General features: G+C 53.5%; 8 protein-coding genes across 8 annotated transcripts; 5 read left to right on the top strand and 3 right to left on the bottom strand.

Annotated features, from left to right (window-relative positions):
• Positions 1–35: 35 nt before the first annotated feature.
• On the top strand, positions 36–775 carry BU25DRAFT_458849 (lytic polysaccharide monooxygenase; the record flags this gene model as incomplete). The annotated part of the gene is made up of 2 exons (XM_033710239.1): positions 36–240; positions 291–775. 2 exons carry the CDS (start codon positions 36–38, stop codon positions 773–775), a joined length of 690 nt encoding a protein of 229 aa, XP_033561216.1.
• Positions 776–3315: 2540 nt separating this feature from the next.
• On the bottom strand, positions 3316–7107 carry BU25DRAFT_393578 (P-loop containing nucleoside triphosphate hydrolase protein; the record flags this gene model as incomplete). The annotated part of the gene is made up of 1 exon (XM_033704704.1): positions 3316–7107. The coding sequence occupies one exon, from the start codon at positions 7105–7107 to the stop codon at positions 3316–3318; it is 3792 nt and encodes a 1263-aa protein (XP_033561215.1).
• Positions 7108–7367: 260 nt separating this feature from the next.
• On the top strand, positions 7368–7903 carry BU25DRAFT_342417 (uncharacterized protein; the record flags this gene model as incomplete). Its single annotated transcript, XM_033702908.1, has 2 exons — positions 7368–7532; positions 7592–7903. 2 exons carry the CDS (start codon positions 7368–7370, stop codon positions 7901–7903), a joined length of 477 nt encoding a protein of 158 aa, XP_033561214.1.
• Positions 7904–8126: 223 nt separating this feature from the next.
• Positions 8127–9012, bottom strand: BU25DRAFT_393571 (Fes1-domain-containing protein; the record flags this gene model as incomplete). Its single annotated transcript, XM_033704703.1, has 2 exons — positions 8414–9012; positions 8127–8360 (listed from the first exon to the last, which is right to left on the bottom strand). Exons 1-2 carry the CDS (start codon positions 8795–8797, stop codon positions 8127–8129), a joined length of 618 nt encoding a protein of 205 aa, XP_033561213.1. The 5' UTR covers positions 8798–9012.
• Positions 9013–9138: 126 nt separating this feature from the next.
• Positions 9139–10303, top strand: BU25DRAFT_67866 (uncharacterized protein). Its single transcript, XM_033712008.1, has 4 exons — positions 9139–9698; positions 9783–9855; positions 9959–10201; positions 10299–10303. The coding sequence occupies exons 1-3, from the start codon at positions 9479–9481 to the stop codon at positions 10119–10121; spliced, it is 456 nt and encodes a 151-aa protein (XP_033561212.1). The 5' UTR covers positions 9139–9478; the 3' UTR covers positions 10122–10201; positions 10299–10303.
• On the top strand, positions 10145–11620 carry BU25DRAFT_411127 (Actin/actin-like protein). The gene is made up of 5 exons (XM_033706470.1): positions 10145–10201; positions 10299–10329; positions 10384–11155; positions 11202–11433; positions 11488–11620. Exons 1-4 carry the CDS (start codon positions 10153–10155, stop codon positions 11430–11432), a joined length of 1083 nt encoding a protein of 360 aa, XP_033561211.1. The 5' UTR covers positions 10145–10152; the 3' UTR covers position 11433; positions 11488–11620.
• Positions 11621–12079: 459 nt separating this feature from the next.
• Positions 12080–13907, top strand: BU25DRAFT_411126 (MFS general substrate transporter). The gene is made up of 3 exons (XM_033706469.1): positions 12080–12805; positions 12855–13000; positions 13049–13907. Exons 1-3 carry the CDS (start codon positions 12187–12189, stop codon positions 13763–13765), a joined length of 1482 nt encoding a protein of 493 aa, XP_033561210.1. The 5' UTR covers positions 12080–12186; the 3' UTR covers positions 13766–13907.
• A 19-nt stretch (positions 13908–13926) lies between these two features.
• On the bottom strand, positions 13927–15035 carry BU25DRAFT_393560 (oxidoreductase domain-containing protein; the record flags this gene model as incomplete). Its single annotated transcript, XM_033704702.1, has 2 exons — positions 13927–14390; positions 14447–15035. 2 exons carry the CDS (start codon positions 15033–15035, stop codon positions 13927–13929), a joined length of 1053 nt encoding a protein of 350 aa, XP_033561209.1.
• Positions 15036–15389: the final 354 nt, after the last annotated feature.

Below are 15389 nucleotides of genomic sequence, written 5' to 3'. Positions count from 1 at the left end.
TTTCGTTCGCTTCTTACTCAGTCGAACATTTCAAGATGAAGTCCGCATTCGTTCTCCTCGCCGCTGTGGCATCCGTCTCCGCCCACTCAACATGGCAGGAACTGTGGGTTGGCACAACCGACCAGGCTGGCAAGTGCGTCCGTACTGTCAAGGACAACAGCCCCGTTGAGAGTTTGACCTCCGCCGATATGTTTTGCGGTCGTGGCCCAGCTACGCAGACTGGTGTTTGTGAAGTCGCCGGTATGCCAGACCCCCATGGCCCACACATATACCATGACTGACAAAATTAGCTGGCTCCTCCCTCACCGTAGAAATGCACGCCCAACCTGGCGACCGCTCCTGCGCCAACCCCGCCATCGGCGGCGCCCACTATGGCCCCGTCCTGGTCTACATGGCGAAGGTAGCCGACGCAACGACCGCAACGACCGGCTCCTTCTTCAAGGTCGCTGAGGACGGCTATACCGGCACCACCGCCTCGTGGGGTACTGAGATCCTCAATGCCAACTGCGGCAAGCGCGCGTTCACTGTGCCCAAGAACATCGCTGCGGGCAACTACCTTGTGCGTGCTGAGGCGATTGCGCTCCATGCTGGTGCGGGTAACCCGCAGCCGTATGTGAGCTGCTTTCAGGTTAAGGTTACGGGTGGGGGGAGTGCGAACCCGACGGGTGTTAGCTTCCCTGGTGCTTACAAGATCACTGATCCGCTGTTCACGAAGGCTATTTACGACTCTTCGTTCAAGTATGTCAGCCCTGGTCCGGCTGTGTACTCTGGTTAGACGTGTCCTACGGCAATTGGTCGATTTGCATCCCTCGAGACTACATTTTTGCATTTTGACTTTCCTGTACATACAATAGATCTTCCCGTGCATTTTCATCCCCAGTTTCTCGTATCTCGTCACTCTAATTCCCCCTGAGGGCGGCCCAGTCTTCACATGTTTTGTGACTCTGAAAGCATTTCCAAGTGACATCAGCCATACTTACTTTGCGCTGCTTTACCCGACTTCAAGTTGCCAGCCCTGGCCCGACAGCTGTCTTGTTCGAATATTTTTTCTACCTCAAAGAGGCTCTCCCACCACTTTTAACGATCCAAGTTTCCAATGCAAATCTTGAATTGTTCTCGAACGCTGCTGAAAGCCGCGTCCACACGGCGATTACCGTCCTACAGGGCAGGGATACAGAACCCCGGAAAATGCGATGTGATAACTTCGAGTGAATAACAAAAACCGACTGGCTCATAGTGATCACCTCGAAGCCTCAAAACCAGGGGATCGACACAAGGAATGCGCTCAGACGCCCATGTGTGCTCATTGATGATCACAACCTTCAGAGAGTTATTAAACTGAGCTGTCATCCCAAAACATATATTCTCTTACCTCAAATTTTCGCAGAGGCGCGTTTAAAAGCACCGACATGTACGCTCGCGGTCCTAGCAACGAACTCGAGTTCTTGCGACATATTTGTGAAGTCTACATCGCGGCTCTATATGCAGCTCCACAGTATCCTTGGTAAGGTTTGCGTGCACAACGAAAACATACCTTTACACTTCCCTCTTGTGGCCCAGTTGTCAGTGCCCCAGTCCAGCCCAAAGGGGACCAGCTTGGAAATTCTGTTCGGCGACGGCAGGGGACAGGATGCCGCCAAAGTAGGCATATTTCAACTGCTTCGCTGGGTCTTGAGGTGTAAGGCTCTGCCAAATCTTGTCGTGCCTGTTTTTCAGTGGCTGATGCCGAGCCAAGAGCTCTAAATGGTACACCCAGAGGTGGTGCTCGTCTTCTTTCAAAAAAGCATCCAGAGCGATTGAGATAGCTTTCAAAGCGTTACTATCGAACAATAGATTGCCTGAACTGTATTCTTTCAGGCTCATCAATATGCTTTGTAATGTATGTCCTTGATCACCACTGTTCGATGCTCTGATTTCGTCGTGTCCAGATGGTACCCAGCCTTGCAACCAGCGATGATCGCGGGGATCTGTTGCTCCCTGCACGTCTGCTGATTTATGGAAGACCCTCGTGTTTCAAACAAAGATGACTTGTTGCTCAGTGAATATCAGGCGTCTTCTAGAAAGGAGGCTCTCCTGAAAGGAACAAGCTCGAGGCGCCCATGTTGAATCGACCATGTCTCCAAGGTTTCGTATTGGAGGTAAGACCGACGAGCAGAGTGAATCGATAGTCTCATGGAACACTGTCTGACTTGGTCGGAGATTTGATGTCACACCAGGCAGGCCGTAGGTGAAATCAATCCCTGCAGCAGCAATAATTGTGAGCTGCGTCGCCCTACAGATGCCGGCCATCTGCATTATCTGCTCGGTTTTCTGCTATACGTCTTCCTGGTCAATACAGTGAGCAAGGTTAGCAAATATCGCCCAGCAGCCTTGATTCACTCACGTATCTGTCAACCCAAAGATACTTATAGCTCAGATCAAGTGTAATCGATATGCTTTCTTGTATGGTCCGAGATGGGTGCCGCAAGGATCCAGCCTATTGCCTGATACATGAAGTAGGTACTTTCGGCAGTGAGAGATGCTGGAACATGCTTGCGGTTGCCACGGATTTGAGGCGGGAAATCACTATGACCCATTCTTTACGAGGTCCGAGAGGTTCTTGATCGCCGGCGATATGCACAACGATGGAACCAATATATGCGTGCTGAAAGGCTGGTGCTAAACGTTTCCACCCTCCGCCCTGATATACCACACAAGAGTGTGGTACGACTTTGGTGAGTATAGATAGGAGGACAGAAATCTAGCCAGAAAGCGACAGATGCAGCATTTCGACTTGGTAAGGGTCACTTCGTCAAGAGGGAGCTCGAACTGCTGTGCCTCAATCCGCTGGGTCCCTGAGCACACCGTGGTCTTTGATCCATCCCATATTATGCCGCGGCATCTCTTACAAACTATACTATATTCGATTTGTGGAAGATAGTTCCTGTAGTCCGAGTTCATGCGTGCTGATATGTGCGAAGGGTAGTAGAGTCAGAAGTGGGCGGTATAGAAAGGTTGAGCTGACTGGGAAGGAGGATTCAAAAAATTAGGCGAACGCCTACCTTCGACCACATGGCGCAGCTGTGTGACAGTACGCTCTGATACGGGTTGTTTGCAAAAGACCAGGATCACCCCGCGACTGGAGAGCTGACAGCCTATCATTTGCTGTCTTAAGTCACGGGATGGTCCTGGTCTTCTGCAAACACTTATAGGCGGGACAGTTGCAGTGCCAACAATAGTGAGATTTAGTACGATCGGAACAGGGTATCTGTAAAGTGCCTACCACAACAACATACTCTCTGGAGGCCCTTAGGTACCTGAACGCTTTCTCATCGATCAGGCAAGCACCTTCTCAACCACCCACCCCTTCCCAGCACCCTCCTTTCTCTGCACCACCTTCCTGATACCCAATCCCCAACCTTGACTTCCCTTCTCACCCAGCAACGTCATCTCAACCTCACACTCGCGGCGCTCAGGCGCACCATTTGCCCGCGGCAACTCTGCAGTCTTACCCTTCGGCTTCGAAGCCTGCAGCAGCGGTGTCCCAAGCGCGATGTTGATGAGCTGAGGCCTCGTGACAGGCGTGAGCGGGTGCATGCGCGTCTTCGGCGTCTTTGCGCCGTTGATAGACGATGCGGAGGCGCGCTGGAGGTGCGAGTAGATGATATAGCCCGGCAGCTTGGCGGGTGGTGTACGCGCGAGAAGTGTTGAGGGGTGGAGGTACACGTATTTCTCGTTCGGGTCATCGGAGCGTGCATCGCTCGATGAGAGCAGCGTGATGTATGGCACATCAATGGCTGTCTTGGGCTTGCGGGCCAGCTCTGGTGGTGTGGGAGCGAGGTCCGCACGCATGGCGACTTGGTCAATGAAGCCCGCTGCGCAAATTTGGGTCAAAAGATTGATGCTTTTCTCTGATGGAGCCGGGAGCTTGGCCTGGTATGTGCCGATGGCAGTCGGACGATGCGTGCGCACGATGCTCGTCAGCTGCTGACGGAGCTGACTGGCTTCGTGCATGGCTTTGGCGTTGAGGAACATGTCTTCGCAGAAGCGCTGTGGGTCGCTCTCGTACGCGTAAGCACAGACAGCGTTGCTATACTTGATGCAGTCGCTTTGCTTTGCGTTGACGCTCAACTTGGCAAGGGCGGCGTTGTAGGCTTTGCGCAGTCGAGAGCGCTCTTCGGCTTCGATGTTGTCTTGCTCGGTGCGGACGGCGTCTGGATCTCTTGTTGGCTCTCGAAGGCCAAGCTTGTTCTCTGGGATGACGAGTTCTGGTACAGACAAGGCAGCGACTAGAGCGATGGTCTCAGCCGTGAGGTTCTGGGCAACGCCCATTGCCAGCATGCGCGCAAATCGAGGGTTGAGGGGATACAGAGAAAGCTCATGCCCAAGCTTGGTAACCTTGCCATCAGGCGACAGAGCTCCGAGATGGGAGAGCAGGTTCTCGGCGCGCTGAAGGCTCTCTCGATCGGGCGGTGTAGGGAATGGGAAGTTGACAACAGGTGCACCCATGCTCTTCAGCTGCAGGACCACGCCCTCAAGCGGCGTGCGAGATATCTCTGGCGCCGCATACTCTTCAAAGTCGCGCTCGAAGACGGCAGACGAGTACAGGCGGTAGCAGTGACCAGGACCAGTACGACCAGCACGACCGGCTCTTTGGTTGGCGCTTGCCTTGCTGATCCACCCAACCTCGAAGCTCTGTACGCCAGTGATCAGATCGTACTTCTTCTCCTTCGCCCTGCCACAATCGAAAACGTATCGGACACCAGGAATCGTCAAACTCGTCTCCGCGACGTTGGTAGCCAGAACAATGAGTCGAGATCCCTCTGGAGGCGGCTCGAAGACGCGCATTTGCTGGTTAGTTGGCAGTTGTGAATAAAGTGGCAGCACGTGTACGTTCATCACCGTATCCTCGGGCTTCTCTTCGTCGATGTCGAATTCATTGTCCTCTTCATCGTCATCAAGACCCATGATAACGGAGTCCTCAGAGTCAGAACCGTCGTTGTCCTCGTCGTCATTATTGGGGCCAAATTCGAGATCCTCGGTCTCAACGGGCGCCTCGGCAGGGTTGATCCGTACTTTGCCAGTTTTTATGTCCTGACCTTGTGTCGACGGAAATGCTTGTTTAAGACGTTTTGCAAGATTAGCAATCTCGCCTTGGCCGGTAAGGAAGATAAGCATGGCTCCAGGTGGCAGTTTGCGGTGTCCTCTGACGACCTTGCGATACATCTCCTCAACGTAGTCGCGCTGTGTCTGGCGGGCAAAGTGGTTGGTGACTGTGTATTGACGGCCTTCAGCCTTTAGTAGTGGAGGTGGTTCACTCCTGAAGAGACGCTTGTTCTCAGTGAAGTCCGATATTCTGAGAGTAGCCGACATGATGACCAGCTTGAGAGGCTTGACCTTGGGATTTTCCTTCGCCATCTCAGCTCGTAGATCGACGATCCTACTGAGCATACCAATGAGGATGTCGGTGTTGACGCTGCGCTCGTGGGCCTCGTCGATGACGATTGCAGAGTACTTTGACAGGATGAAATCTTGTGTGATCTCGCGCAGAAGAACACCATCAGTCATGAACTTCACCGCAGTCTTCGCGTTCGTTGTAGTGTCGAATCGAATTTGATGGGCAACCTTCGAGCCATGATTACCCAGCTCGTCACCGACTCGCTTCGACATACTGACTGCCGCAACACGTCGAGGCTGCGTGACACCGACCATACCTGGTGTAGGCCCATCTGGCGCACCGTAGCCTGCTTCAAAGAGGAACTGCGGTACCTGCGTGGTCTTACCACTACCAGTAGCTCCCCAGACCACGACCACGTCGTTGTTGTGTATTGCCTCCATGATCTTCTGCTCCTCTGCTACAACCGGGAGCTGCAACCTAGCTTCCTGAATCTCAGGTGTTCTTTCCACAGCAACACTGTATGACTTCCTTGTTGCGTCGGTCGCTGTCTTTGTTTCGAGTTCTGGAGGCAGGGGATCTTGCTCGGGCGCTCTCGGCATGAAGTTCGCAGGCTTCGCTGGTATTGTGTGTTCGAGTTGATTCGACGGTACAAATCCGATCTGTTCGTTTCTTTGACTCGTCGCCCAAGCCTTAAAAGCTGATGTCCGTTCCTTCCTGGCGATCTTTTTCTCCTCATCATCGAGGCTGCTGTCGCTGTCGCTGTCGCTGTCGCTGTCGCTGTCGCTGTCGCTGTCGCTGTCGCTGTCGCTGTCTTCTGATGAGTCCTCCTCTGACCCTTCTGAGCCGTCTGAACCTTCCGATTCAGAGTCTGCGCTCTCTTCATCTTCTTCGATATCTGACTCCTCTGTCGAGTCCGCTGCATCTGCGCCGTTGGCCTCGGCCTCCTTATTATTAGCCTCCTGCTCGTCCGAGCTGAAGCCTTCCCATGCCACCGCTTCCTCGATGACAACGGGCTTTCCCTTGGCCTTTCTACGCTTTCTGACTTGTATGACCGGCTTGCCTGACTCGTCAAGCTCGAGAGGACGCTTCAAACCACCTCCGAAGAGGCCGAAGCTGCCGACCGATGTTGTAGTAGTAGTAGGTTCGGAGGGTGCAGTGGGCGCGGGTTCTGGTGACTTTGATGGCGACCGACTTCGTTTGCGCGAGGAAGGTGTGGAGGTCTTCGGCGGTTTTTTAGGTAGTGTGGGCGCACCCTGAATCTCGTGATCGTCTTCAGAAGCCGAGCTCTCGATCTCTGGTTCCCTGACAGTGTGCTCCTCGAATAGCAGTCCCTCGTTCTTCTCCACATCCACACCAGCTCGTCGCTCAGCCAATGCGCGCCTGAGAGCCTCTCGCTTGGTATCGCCGCCACTGCCCAATTTCTTGGAGCTCTGAAAGAGACTGGTGTCGACCTTGTGTGATTGCGAAGCCAATTTTTTGAGTAGTTCCAGATTCTCTTCCTTCTTGAGCTTGGTGTCAATATATTTATCCAAGCGCTTCTTCTTCTTCCCGCTCATTTTGCTTTGCGATTCGCGCACAAGCTCATCTTTCATTGCGCGCCGCCGCTCATCGCGCTCTCGCTGCTCGGCCGGCAGGATTTGCTCGGCATTCTCCTCAGCAGGCTCAGTGTGAACCACTTTCTGGCGCGCGACGGCCTTATGCTTTCGCTGTCGGGGAACGAACTTTGGCATCCTTTGTTGTGGTCCTACGCAAGGACTTGAAGTTGCTGTATTCTCCAAACTTCCAAAATTTTGGCGGGGATCGGCAACTCGGAGCACGCTAGGTTCGCTAGCGCCGGGCGGTGAGTGGCCTCCGCATCACTCCCGAGAGCTCAATGTCTCCACCCACCCGATTGGACCCCTCCAAACCCAAGCAACATTGTAGCCATCCTCGTGCACTATCGCGCGTAATTAAGTCACGTTCTACACACTGCATCAGCCACTGTTTGAATATGACGACAGCAACGGGAGACTACACAGTCACACCTGCACCGTTCCCAGCACGTTCGAAGTCTGTTTCGTCAAGCATAAAGGGCATGGAGACAACTGCAACGTCCATGTCATTCGCAGACAAAATTCTTATTACTGTCACCCAACAAGGCCGTCTGGCCCACTGGGTAAGCCCTCTGGCTACCTCTGGCTACAATGACCACAGAAACTGATTTAGTGTTCGCAGGTACACGTACCACTCGACATCTCGGCGACCGACGCTTCAATGACATCGCAAGCCTTTCTCGATCGCGACGACGAAGACCCCACGTCCAGTCTCCTGCCTATGCACCACCTCACTGCAACCACAATCCTCGGTGGCACAATTCCAGAGCTCGAAGTTTTGGGCCAGACCCTTGCGACTCAGATCGCCAGTGCTATCAAGACGCAGAACGACAGGGAGACACGGATGGTAGTGCTCGGCATGGGACTGGACAAGGACATGAGCGGAAGAACAGAGTTCAGTGATTTGGTAGGGCTAGTGTTGGAAGTATTGTGAAGTATACATCTGGAGGAACGCACAGCAAGAAGATAGGATATCACATGCTTGAGAAGAGCACTCGAGTGCGCGTATATTTTGCGCAGCTTGTAGATGGATCCGCCGAATCATCGACAGTATGTCTACATATCCTTTCCCATGTCACCGTGGTGATCAAAACGCCGCCATCATGCTAAACCATGTCTAGAACCGGAACGCCGATACAATGCAGCTTACGATCGTCTCACAAAGCCTCGCGGAGCTTGTTGATCAAAATGTCCACCGAGTCCATATCGTTTGCATCGAGCTTGCCTGAAGGCTTGAAGTCCGCAGGTACGTGCAACACGGCGTCGTCAAGCGCGGGCTGGAAGTTCCTAACTGAGGACGAGAGCGCTGTAATGGCCTTCTTCTTGACCTTCGTCTCGTCGTTCCCTGTCGCCATGCGTACTAGGGTTGGGATGGCGCCGAGCACCAGGAGCTATATGCTGTCAGCGACCGTTCACAAGATTTACAGAGCATATATCACCCTACCTTTTCCTGGGTCTTGATGTTGTTTTGCACTGCGGTACCAATGCACCATGCTGCAAACCTCCTCAGCTCAGCTTCCTTGTTCTCCAATTGCTCGATCAGAGGGATCCAGAGGCCGAGTGATTCGAGGTTGTTTGCGTTGTCGAGGTTCTCAATGAGCTGCTCGAAGTTGTCGAATGCGGTAATTCGGTCCTCCATGTCGCAGTCCTCCCTCTTGATAACCTCCATGTTGTCCTTCATCATCTGCGCGTCCGACTTCTGATTACCGCCAAACAAAGCTGCGAGAGCTTCTGGGGTCAATTGCGTTTTAGGCGCCTCTGCAGCTTCCGAGACATTAGAGTTTTCGACACCCCACTTGAGGAGCGTGTTCAGATTGGGGTCGTTCATTGTGTATGGTGTGATAAGATTCGACTGAGTGGTATAGAGTGTTGGGTTGTGCCAGGGTCACTGATATTTGAACATCTGGAGTAAATTTGGCGGGATGACGCAGATTCGGTTTTGCGCCAACGCTGCGGGAAGGTACGACCATATTCGCGCGCCTTCCATATGGCTGGCAGCTGTCAAACAGCAACAACTCAAGGCCAAAGTGCACAAATTCGACGTCTGCAAACCGAATGTCACCTCACGAAATACAAGAATCACTGTTTGAACGACTGCAAACACCGCGTATATCGTATGCAAAGGATGTCGTCGTATTGATGCTCGCCTTGCGTGGTCCCGCGGTCCCGTAAGTGCCCCTCACCACGTGACCTTGACCCGTATTTCTGGCGGGGATGTTGAGAGTTGGCGGTGAGCAGCTGCGGATGGCTGGGGATCGCAATGCTCCCGCAGCTTCATGCCAGTGGCGGTCTGGCACGAGCACTCGCAGCCCAAGCCCACGCCGTACGCATCGCAGTGCCCTTGCCATCAGTAATCATCATCGCTGTTGACCGCCAAGCAGTTAAGGCGCTGCCTTGGGGGCAGATATGCGTGTACAGGTGTACCATCCTCATGCTGTGGCGGGAGAGCTTGCGTACACCACCAGAATAGAAACTGTGATGCCTAGAAGCACTGCAATGCGAGTATAAAATGCTCAATGCAGCTTCAGCTGCAAAAATTACATGCATTGAATGCCTTGAAAGTGACGCTGTCTGCACTTCCGTTGGATCTTGCCTGTTCGTGCAAAGCCCCCTTCACCAACCTCGCCGCTCCTTCTGTCTGGGCAAGGCCGGCCCGCTTATTTCAGCAAGTGGGCACCCACTCGCCTCGCGCACTCTGCAAGACCTTAACCACAACCACCACCGCACCCGTAAGCTTCCCCGACATCCGCGTTTCTATCTAAAGCCCGACCTACGGCAACCTGTCCTCCTCTTGCTGACTCTCTCTTTCGCAGAGAGTACATATTGCACTCCGCCCACACAGCTCTACCTACTCCTAATCTACCACCTAATCAGCCAATATGGAAGGTAAGCAGCTGAGCCCACCGCCCCCCCAGCATCGCCGCCGGCCACCCCCTGGCGATGCGCCTCTATCTCAATGAGCTCTGCTAACGTTTGTTTCTCAATGTAGAGGAAGTTGCAGCCCTCGTCATCGACAATGGGTGAGATCATACCCCCCAACATCGAACTCCTGCCATCCCTGTCGTGGAGGGGCTGTCTGCATTGGCATCGCCCACGACGTCGACGAGCCGCACCAGCCCTGCGACAGGGCCGCACGAGCGATGGATACTTGATGGATGCGAGCTGACAATTGATAGTTCGGGTATGTGCAAGGCCGGTTTCGCCGGTGATGATGCGCCCCGAGCAGTCTTCCGTAAGTTCCCCAACCCGCCACCTGGCACCAGTAGCGCTCCATTGCGCCAGCTCTGCAGCCAGACAACACCTGTGAACCATATTCTGACACTATGCAGCCTCCATTGTCGGTCGCCCCCGTCACCATGGGTATGACGCTCTTCCCCGGCAGCTCCTGCCCAATTCGAGCTAACAGCGATGCAGTATCATGATCGGTATGGGACAGAAGGACTCCTACGTCGGTGATGAGGCACAGTCGAAGCGTGGTATCCTGACTCTGCGATACCCCATCGAGCACGGTGTTGTCACCAACTGGGACGACATGGAGAAGATCTGGCACCACACCTTCTACAACGAGCTGCGTGTCGCCCCCGAGGAGCACCCCGTCCTGCTCACCGAGGCTCCCATCAACCCCAAGTCCAACCGTGAGAAGATGACACAGATTGTTTTCGAGACATTCAACGCCCCCGCGTTCTACGTCTCCATCCAGGCTGTCCTCTCCCTGTACGCCTCCGGTCGTACCACCGGTATCGTTCTCGACTCCGGTGACGGTGTCACCCACGTTGTCCCCATCTACGAGGGTTTCGCTCTTCCCCACGCCATTTCCCGTGTCGACATGGCTGGTCGCGATTTGACTGACTACCTCATGAAGATCCTTGCTGAGCGTGGTTACACTTTCTCCACCACCGCCGAGCGCGAAATCGTTCGTGACATCAAGGAGAAGCTCTGCTACGTCGCCCTCGACTTCGAGCAGGAGATCCAGACCGCCAGCCAGAGCTCTAGCCTCGAGAAGTCCTACGAGCTTCCTGACGGTCAGGTCATCACCATTGGTAACGAGCGCTTCCGTGCTCCTGAGGCTCTCTTCCAGCCTTCCGTCCTTGGTCTTGAGAGCGGTGGTATCCACGTTACCACTTTCAACTCCATCATGAAGTGCGATGTCGACGTCAGGAAGGACCTGTACGGCAACATTGTCATGGTACGTGTTTTCTGAATCATCTGCAAACGTGAGCTAACAGCCCCAGTCTGGTGGTACCACCATGTACCCCGGTATCTCCGATCGTATGCAGAAGGAGATCACTGCTCTTGCTCCTTCCTCCATGAAGGTCAAGATCATTGCTCCTCCCGAGCGCAAGTACTCCGTCTGGATCGGTGGTTCCATTCTTGCTTCCCTCTCCACCTTCCAGCAGATGTGGATCTCAAAGCAGGAGTACGACGAGAGCGGTCCTTCCATCGTCCACCGCAAGTGCTTCTAAGGTACTGCAAATCTCGCGCCGATACGATCCCACCGACTGACGATTTTCCTTCCAGTGTCTTCCTGCGTACGATTCTCGAGATTATGACAAGCCTGGTAGCGGAGGCAACGTTGTATTGGCGCTCTGTTACCCCGGGGTTTCATGCATAACGGTTGTTCACAAAAAGGCAAAGCTGGCGAGCGATTGGGTGTTTAAGTTATGGAGCAGCTTGAGCTCATACGTGGAGGTGTGATAGGATCTTAAGATTGTAGCTTAGAACCTGGACATTTTCATATCTTGTACTACCCAGATCGCATTGTGACCAAATTGAATGCTTACATCACGTGCTTGCGGGCTCCTTTGCCGGAGCTTTGCTCGGCCACTCATTGTGATTTGGCCGACCAATACGCATGGCTGTGGGTTGCTGAGCTTGACCGCTCTCTATGATTCACGACAATACTGCTTGTGCTGTTCTGCTCGTGAGCAGCGTGACAGTATCAAACTTGCAGTGGACATGGAAATTGATTGCCCAATTAGGAAGGTCCGTGCTCGCTAGCGCGATAACAATCGTCAGCTTTTGAAGCCTGAGCAGGCATAATTCGTGACGCATCCTTCGAGACCGGTACTTAAAAGCCTCAATTCGCTCGTCATTCATGTTATGACTCCCACAGATCAATTAGTTCCCTCCATATACTTTGGACATTAAACTCTTTTTGTTGCACCTTTCGGTTGGAGGCAAAGCACCGTCAATCAAGCACTACAGTCATCCATTGGAATGTCTTCAAGAACCGACCGAGCAGATGAACCTGGCGTCAAAGCCGGCGACGAGACAACACCTCTACTTGCTTCCGTCGAGGCCGGTCCCACCCCAGAACTGGTTGATCCACCGAGCCTAGTTACCAGCACAGATGGAGCCCATGCGGATGACGAGAATGCACCACTACCACGAACTCAGATCTTTCTGCTCTGCTACACTCGTGTCATCGAACCAGTAGCTTTCTTCTCTATTTTCCCCTACATCAACTCCATGATCGAACATGTGGGCGGAATTGAGAAAGAGGATGTTGGCTTCTACTCCGGACTCATCGAATCCCTCTTTTCATTCACACAGATGTGTGTCATGATCTTCTGGGGAAAAGCATCGGACCGCTATGGTCGCAAGCCGGTGCTGGTGTTCAGTTTACTGGGCATTGCAGTCGCGACGACGCTGTTTGGCATGAGTCAGAGCATCACGCAGATGATTGTTGCGAGATGTTTTGCAGGTGTTTTCGCTGGCACGGTGGTCACGCTCAGGACTATGTTCAGTGAGAATAGTACGAGGCATACACAGGCTAGGGCATTTAGCTATTTTGCATTTGCAGGGAACTTGGGTATCTTCGTTGGACCGCTATTGGGTGAGTAATGCGGGTCAGATGTTGATGCGAGTTGCTGACCTTCATGTAGGAGGTGTGTTGGAGAGACCAGCTGAGAAGTACCCCCGTGTCTTTGGGTACCAGTTCTTTCGGGTCTATCCGTACATACTGCCTGGACTAGTCATCTCTGCTGTGACTCTCTCTGCAACCTTAACGACGGTGTTGTTCGTTAAAGAGGTATGGTCATGTCCTTCACTACCACAAGTTATCACTAACTAGCCTCAGACCCTCCACATCCACAAAGATAAGAAGAAATCCACCGAAGCCCCAATGACGATGTGGCAGCTCATCAAAGCCCCTGGCGTCGCCGTAGTCATCCTCATCTTCGAATACATCGCGCTCCTAGCCTTCACATTTACAGCGGTTAACCCCGTTTTCCTCTACACGCCCATCTCGCTCGGCGGCCTCGGCTTTCCTCCCGAGCTCATTGCCGCAGTCATCGGATTTTCAGGCCTCTCGCAGGCAGCATGGCTTCTCTTGGTCTTCCCGGCTCTGCACAAACGCATTGGCACTGGCCAGATCCTACGCCTCGCTGTATGGGCGTGGCCTATCTTCTTCGCCATTAACCCTTGGTTCAACTTCCTCCTTCGCCATGATCAGAAGATTGCGTTCTGGACTACCGCTCCTCCTACACTGGCACTCGGAAGTGGTATAGCCATGGCGTTCACAGCGGTTCAGCTCGCTGTCAACGACATTGCACCCAGCCATGAGACGTTCGGTACGTTGAACGCGATCACCCTTGCGCTATCGAGTGGAGTGAGGGCTGTGGCGCCGGCGCTGGCTACGAGTGTGTACGCTATTGGCGTCAAGTACCACATTCTCGGAGGTCAGTTGTTCTGGTTGTTCAATGTGATACTGGCGCTTGGGTTGATAGGGTTGTTGAGATTGCTGCCGGAGAAGGCGGAGGGAAGACCTCAGCAGGCGGCAAGTCAGGCTGCGTAGACTGGATTGCGACTAGATAAGAATAAGTTGGATAAGCTCTATCAATCAAAGTGGCTCATTGTGCCTGTGCTTTGCTCTCTCTCAGCGTCATACTGGAGTGGTATGCTAGATGTAGAATGCCAATGAGCTCATAATTTCTGAAGTCCGACTGCTCTTCCTGCTCACGACTTATTTGCCACTCTTACAACGATCTTCCCCTTCGCTCGCCCTGTTCTCAGCTTCCTATACGCCTCTGGCGTATTCTCAAGCTCGAACATCTCATCGATCACCGGCTTGATCTTGCCCTTCACCACCAGATCTGCCAGACCCTGATAGTCATCGAAATTCGTCGACGCAAAAGCAAACGAGAATGGCCTCTGACCGCCTCCTAGCCAAGTAGGCACTATAAACCTGAAAGCCAGGTCGTATATGAACCCGAGGCTGACCTGTGACCCGATCTGAACATACTTTGCCCCAGGCTTGGTGAAATTCGGCGCTTTCCAGTACAGTTCCACCGGCTCGCCAACGCTGTCGAGGATGAAATCGAATTTCTTCTCACTCTTATCCAGCACACTTGTCACACTCTCCGCGCGATAATCAATAACCTCATCCGCCCCCAAATCCCTACACAACTGCACATTCGCCCCTACACACAAATTAGCACTTACCTCCCCCCCTCATCTCCAGAAGTAAGAAACTCACCAGAGCACGTCGTAACAACCTCGCACCCCAGCCCCTTCGCAATCTGCACTGCAAATGTCCCCGTCCCACCACTCCCTCCGTTAACCAACACCCTATCCCCCTTCTTGACGTTCTTAACAAGGCACTGATAAGTAACTAATCCGCACACGCCCAGCGTCGCGCCCTCTTCGAATGACACGCTGTCGGGTAAAGGTACGGTTCCGGCGGCTGAGCCGATGATGTACTCGCCCAGCGTGCCGTATTGTTGTTTGGGCTCCAGTTTGCCGAAGACACGTTGCCCAACTTTAAAGGATGATGCAGGGCCAGTTTTGGCGACGACACCGGAGTAGTCCAGCCCGGGGGTGGCGGGTTTGGGGATGGCCATGCGGCCCACGATGGGGAGCTCGGCGAGCTTGTAGTCCACAGGGTTCAGGGAGGCGGCGTGGACTTTAATGAGATATTCCCCTGGGCCCAATGGTCGACTTGGAAGTGGTGCTGAGGTGTTCAGTGTGAGTGCGTCTTCGAGGGTGGTGGTGCAGGTGCTCCATTGCCAGGCGCGCATTGTAGAGGGGGGATCTGTCGCTGTGGAGGTTGCCGTTGTTGTGGCCATGGTTGATGTGATCGTAACAGAGATGAATTAGAGGTCAATACAGCTGAAGGACTTGAGTTCTTTGAGCTCTATTTGTACGACCATACGTCTCTGGCGAATGCCGATGAAAGACGTTGTGCAGCCATGGCACGCAGCCTCCGGCTTGGTGATCCGGATCCCCACGCGGAGAGATGTTCAGCAGCAACTCCAAGTTGTCTATCCAGAAGTTCGTTCGTGTTGCATTGTCCTCATCTGGGCATACTCGTCGAGCCGCATAGTCGAAGTTCGTCAAAGTGGTAGTCACAGACGTGGCGGCGTAAGATGGTAGGGTTGAATGCGTCAGAGCGACGATCTGCTCAGGAGCTCATTCTTTAC

This window comes from Macroventuria anomochaeta (assembly GCF_010093625.1).
Source record: "Macroventuria anomochaeta strain CBS 525.71 unplaced genomic scaffold BU25scaffold_18, whole genome shotgun sequence".
In the NCBI taxonomy this organism is placed as follows: domain Eukaryota; kingdom Fungi; phylum Ascomycota; class Dothideomycetes; order Pleosporales; family Didymellaceae; genus Macroventuria; species Macroventuria anomochaeta.
Note: the sequence above shows the minus strand (reverse complement) of the source record. Positions and strands in the feature narration are given on the sequence as shown.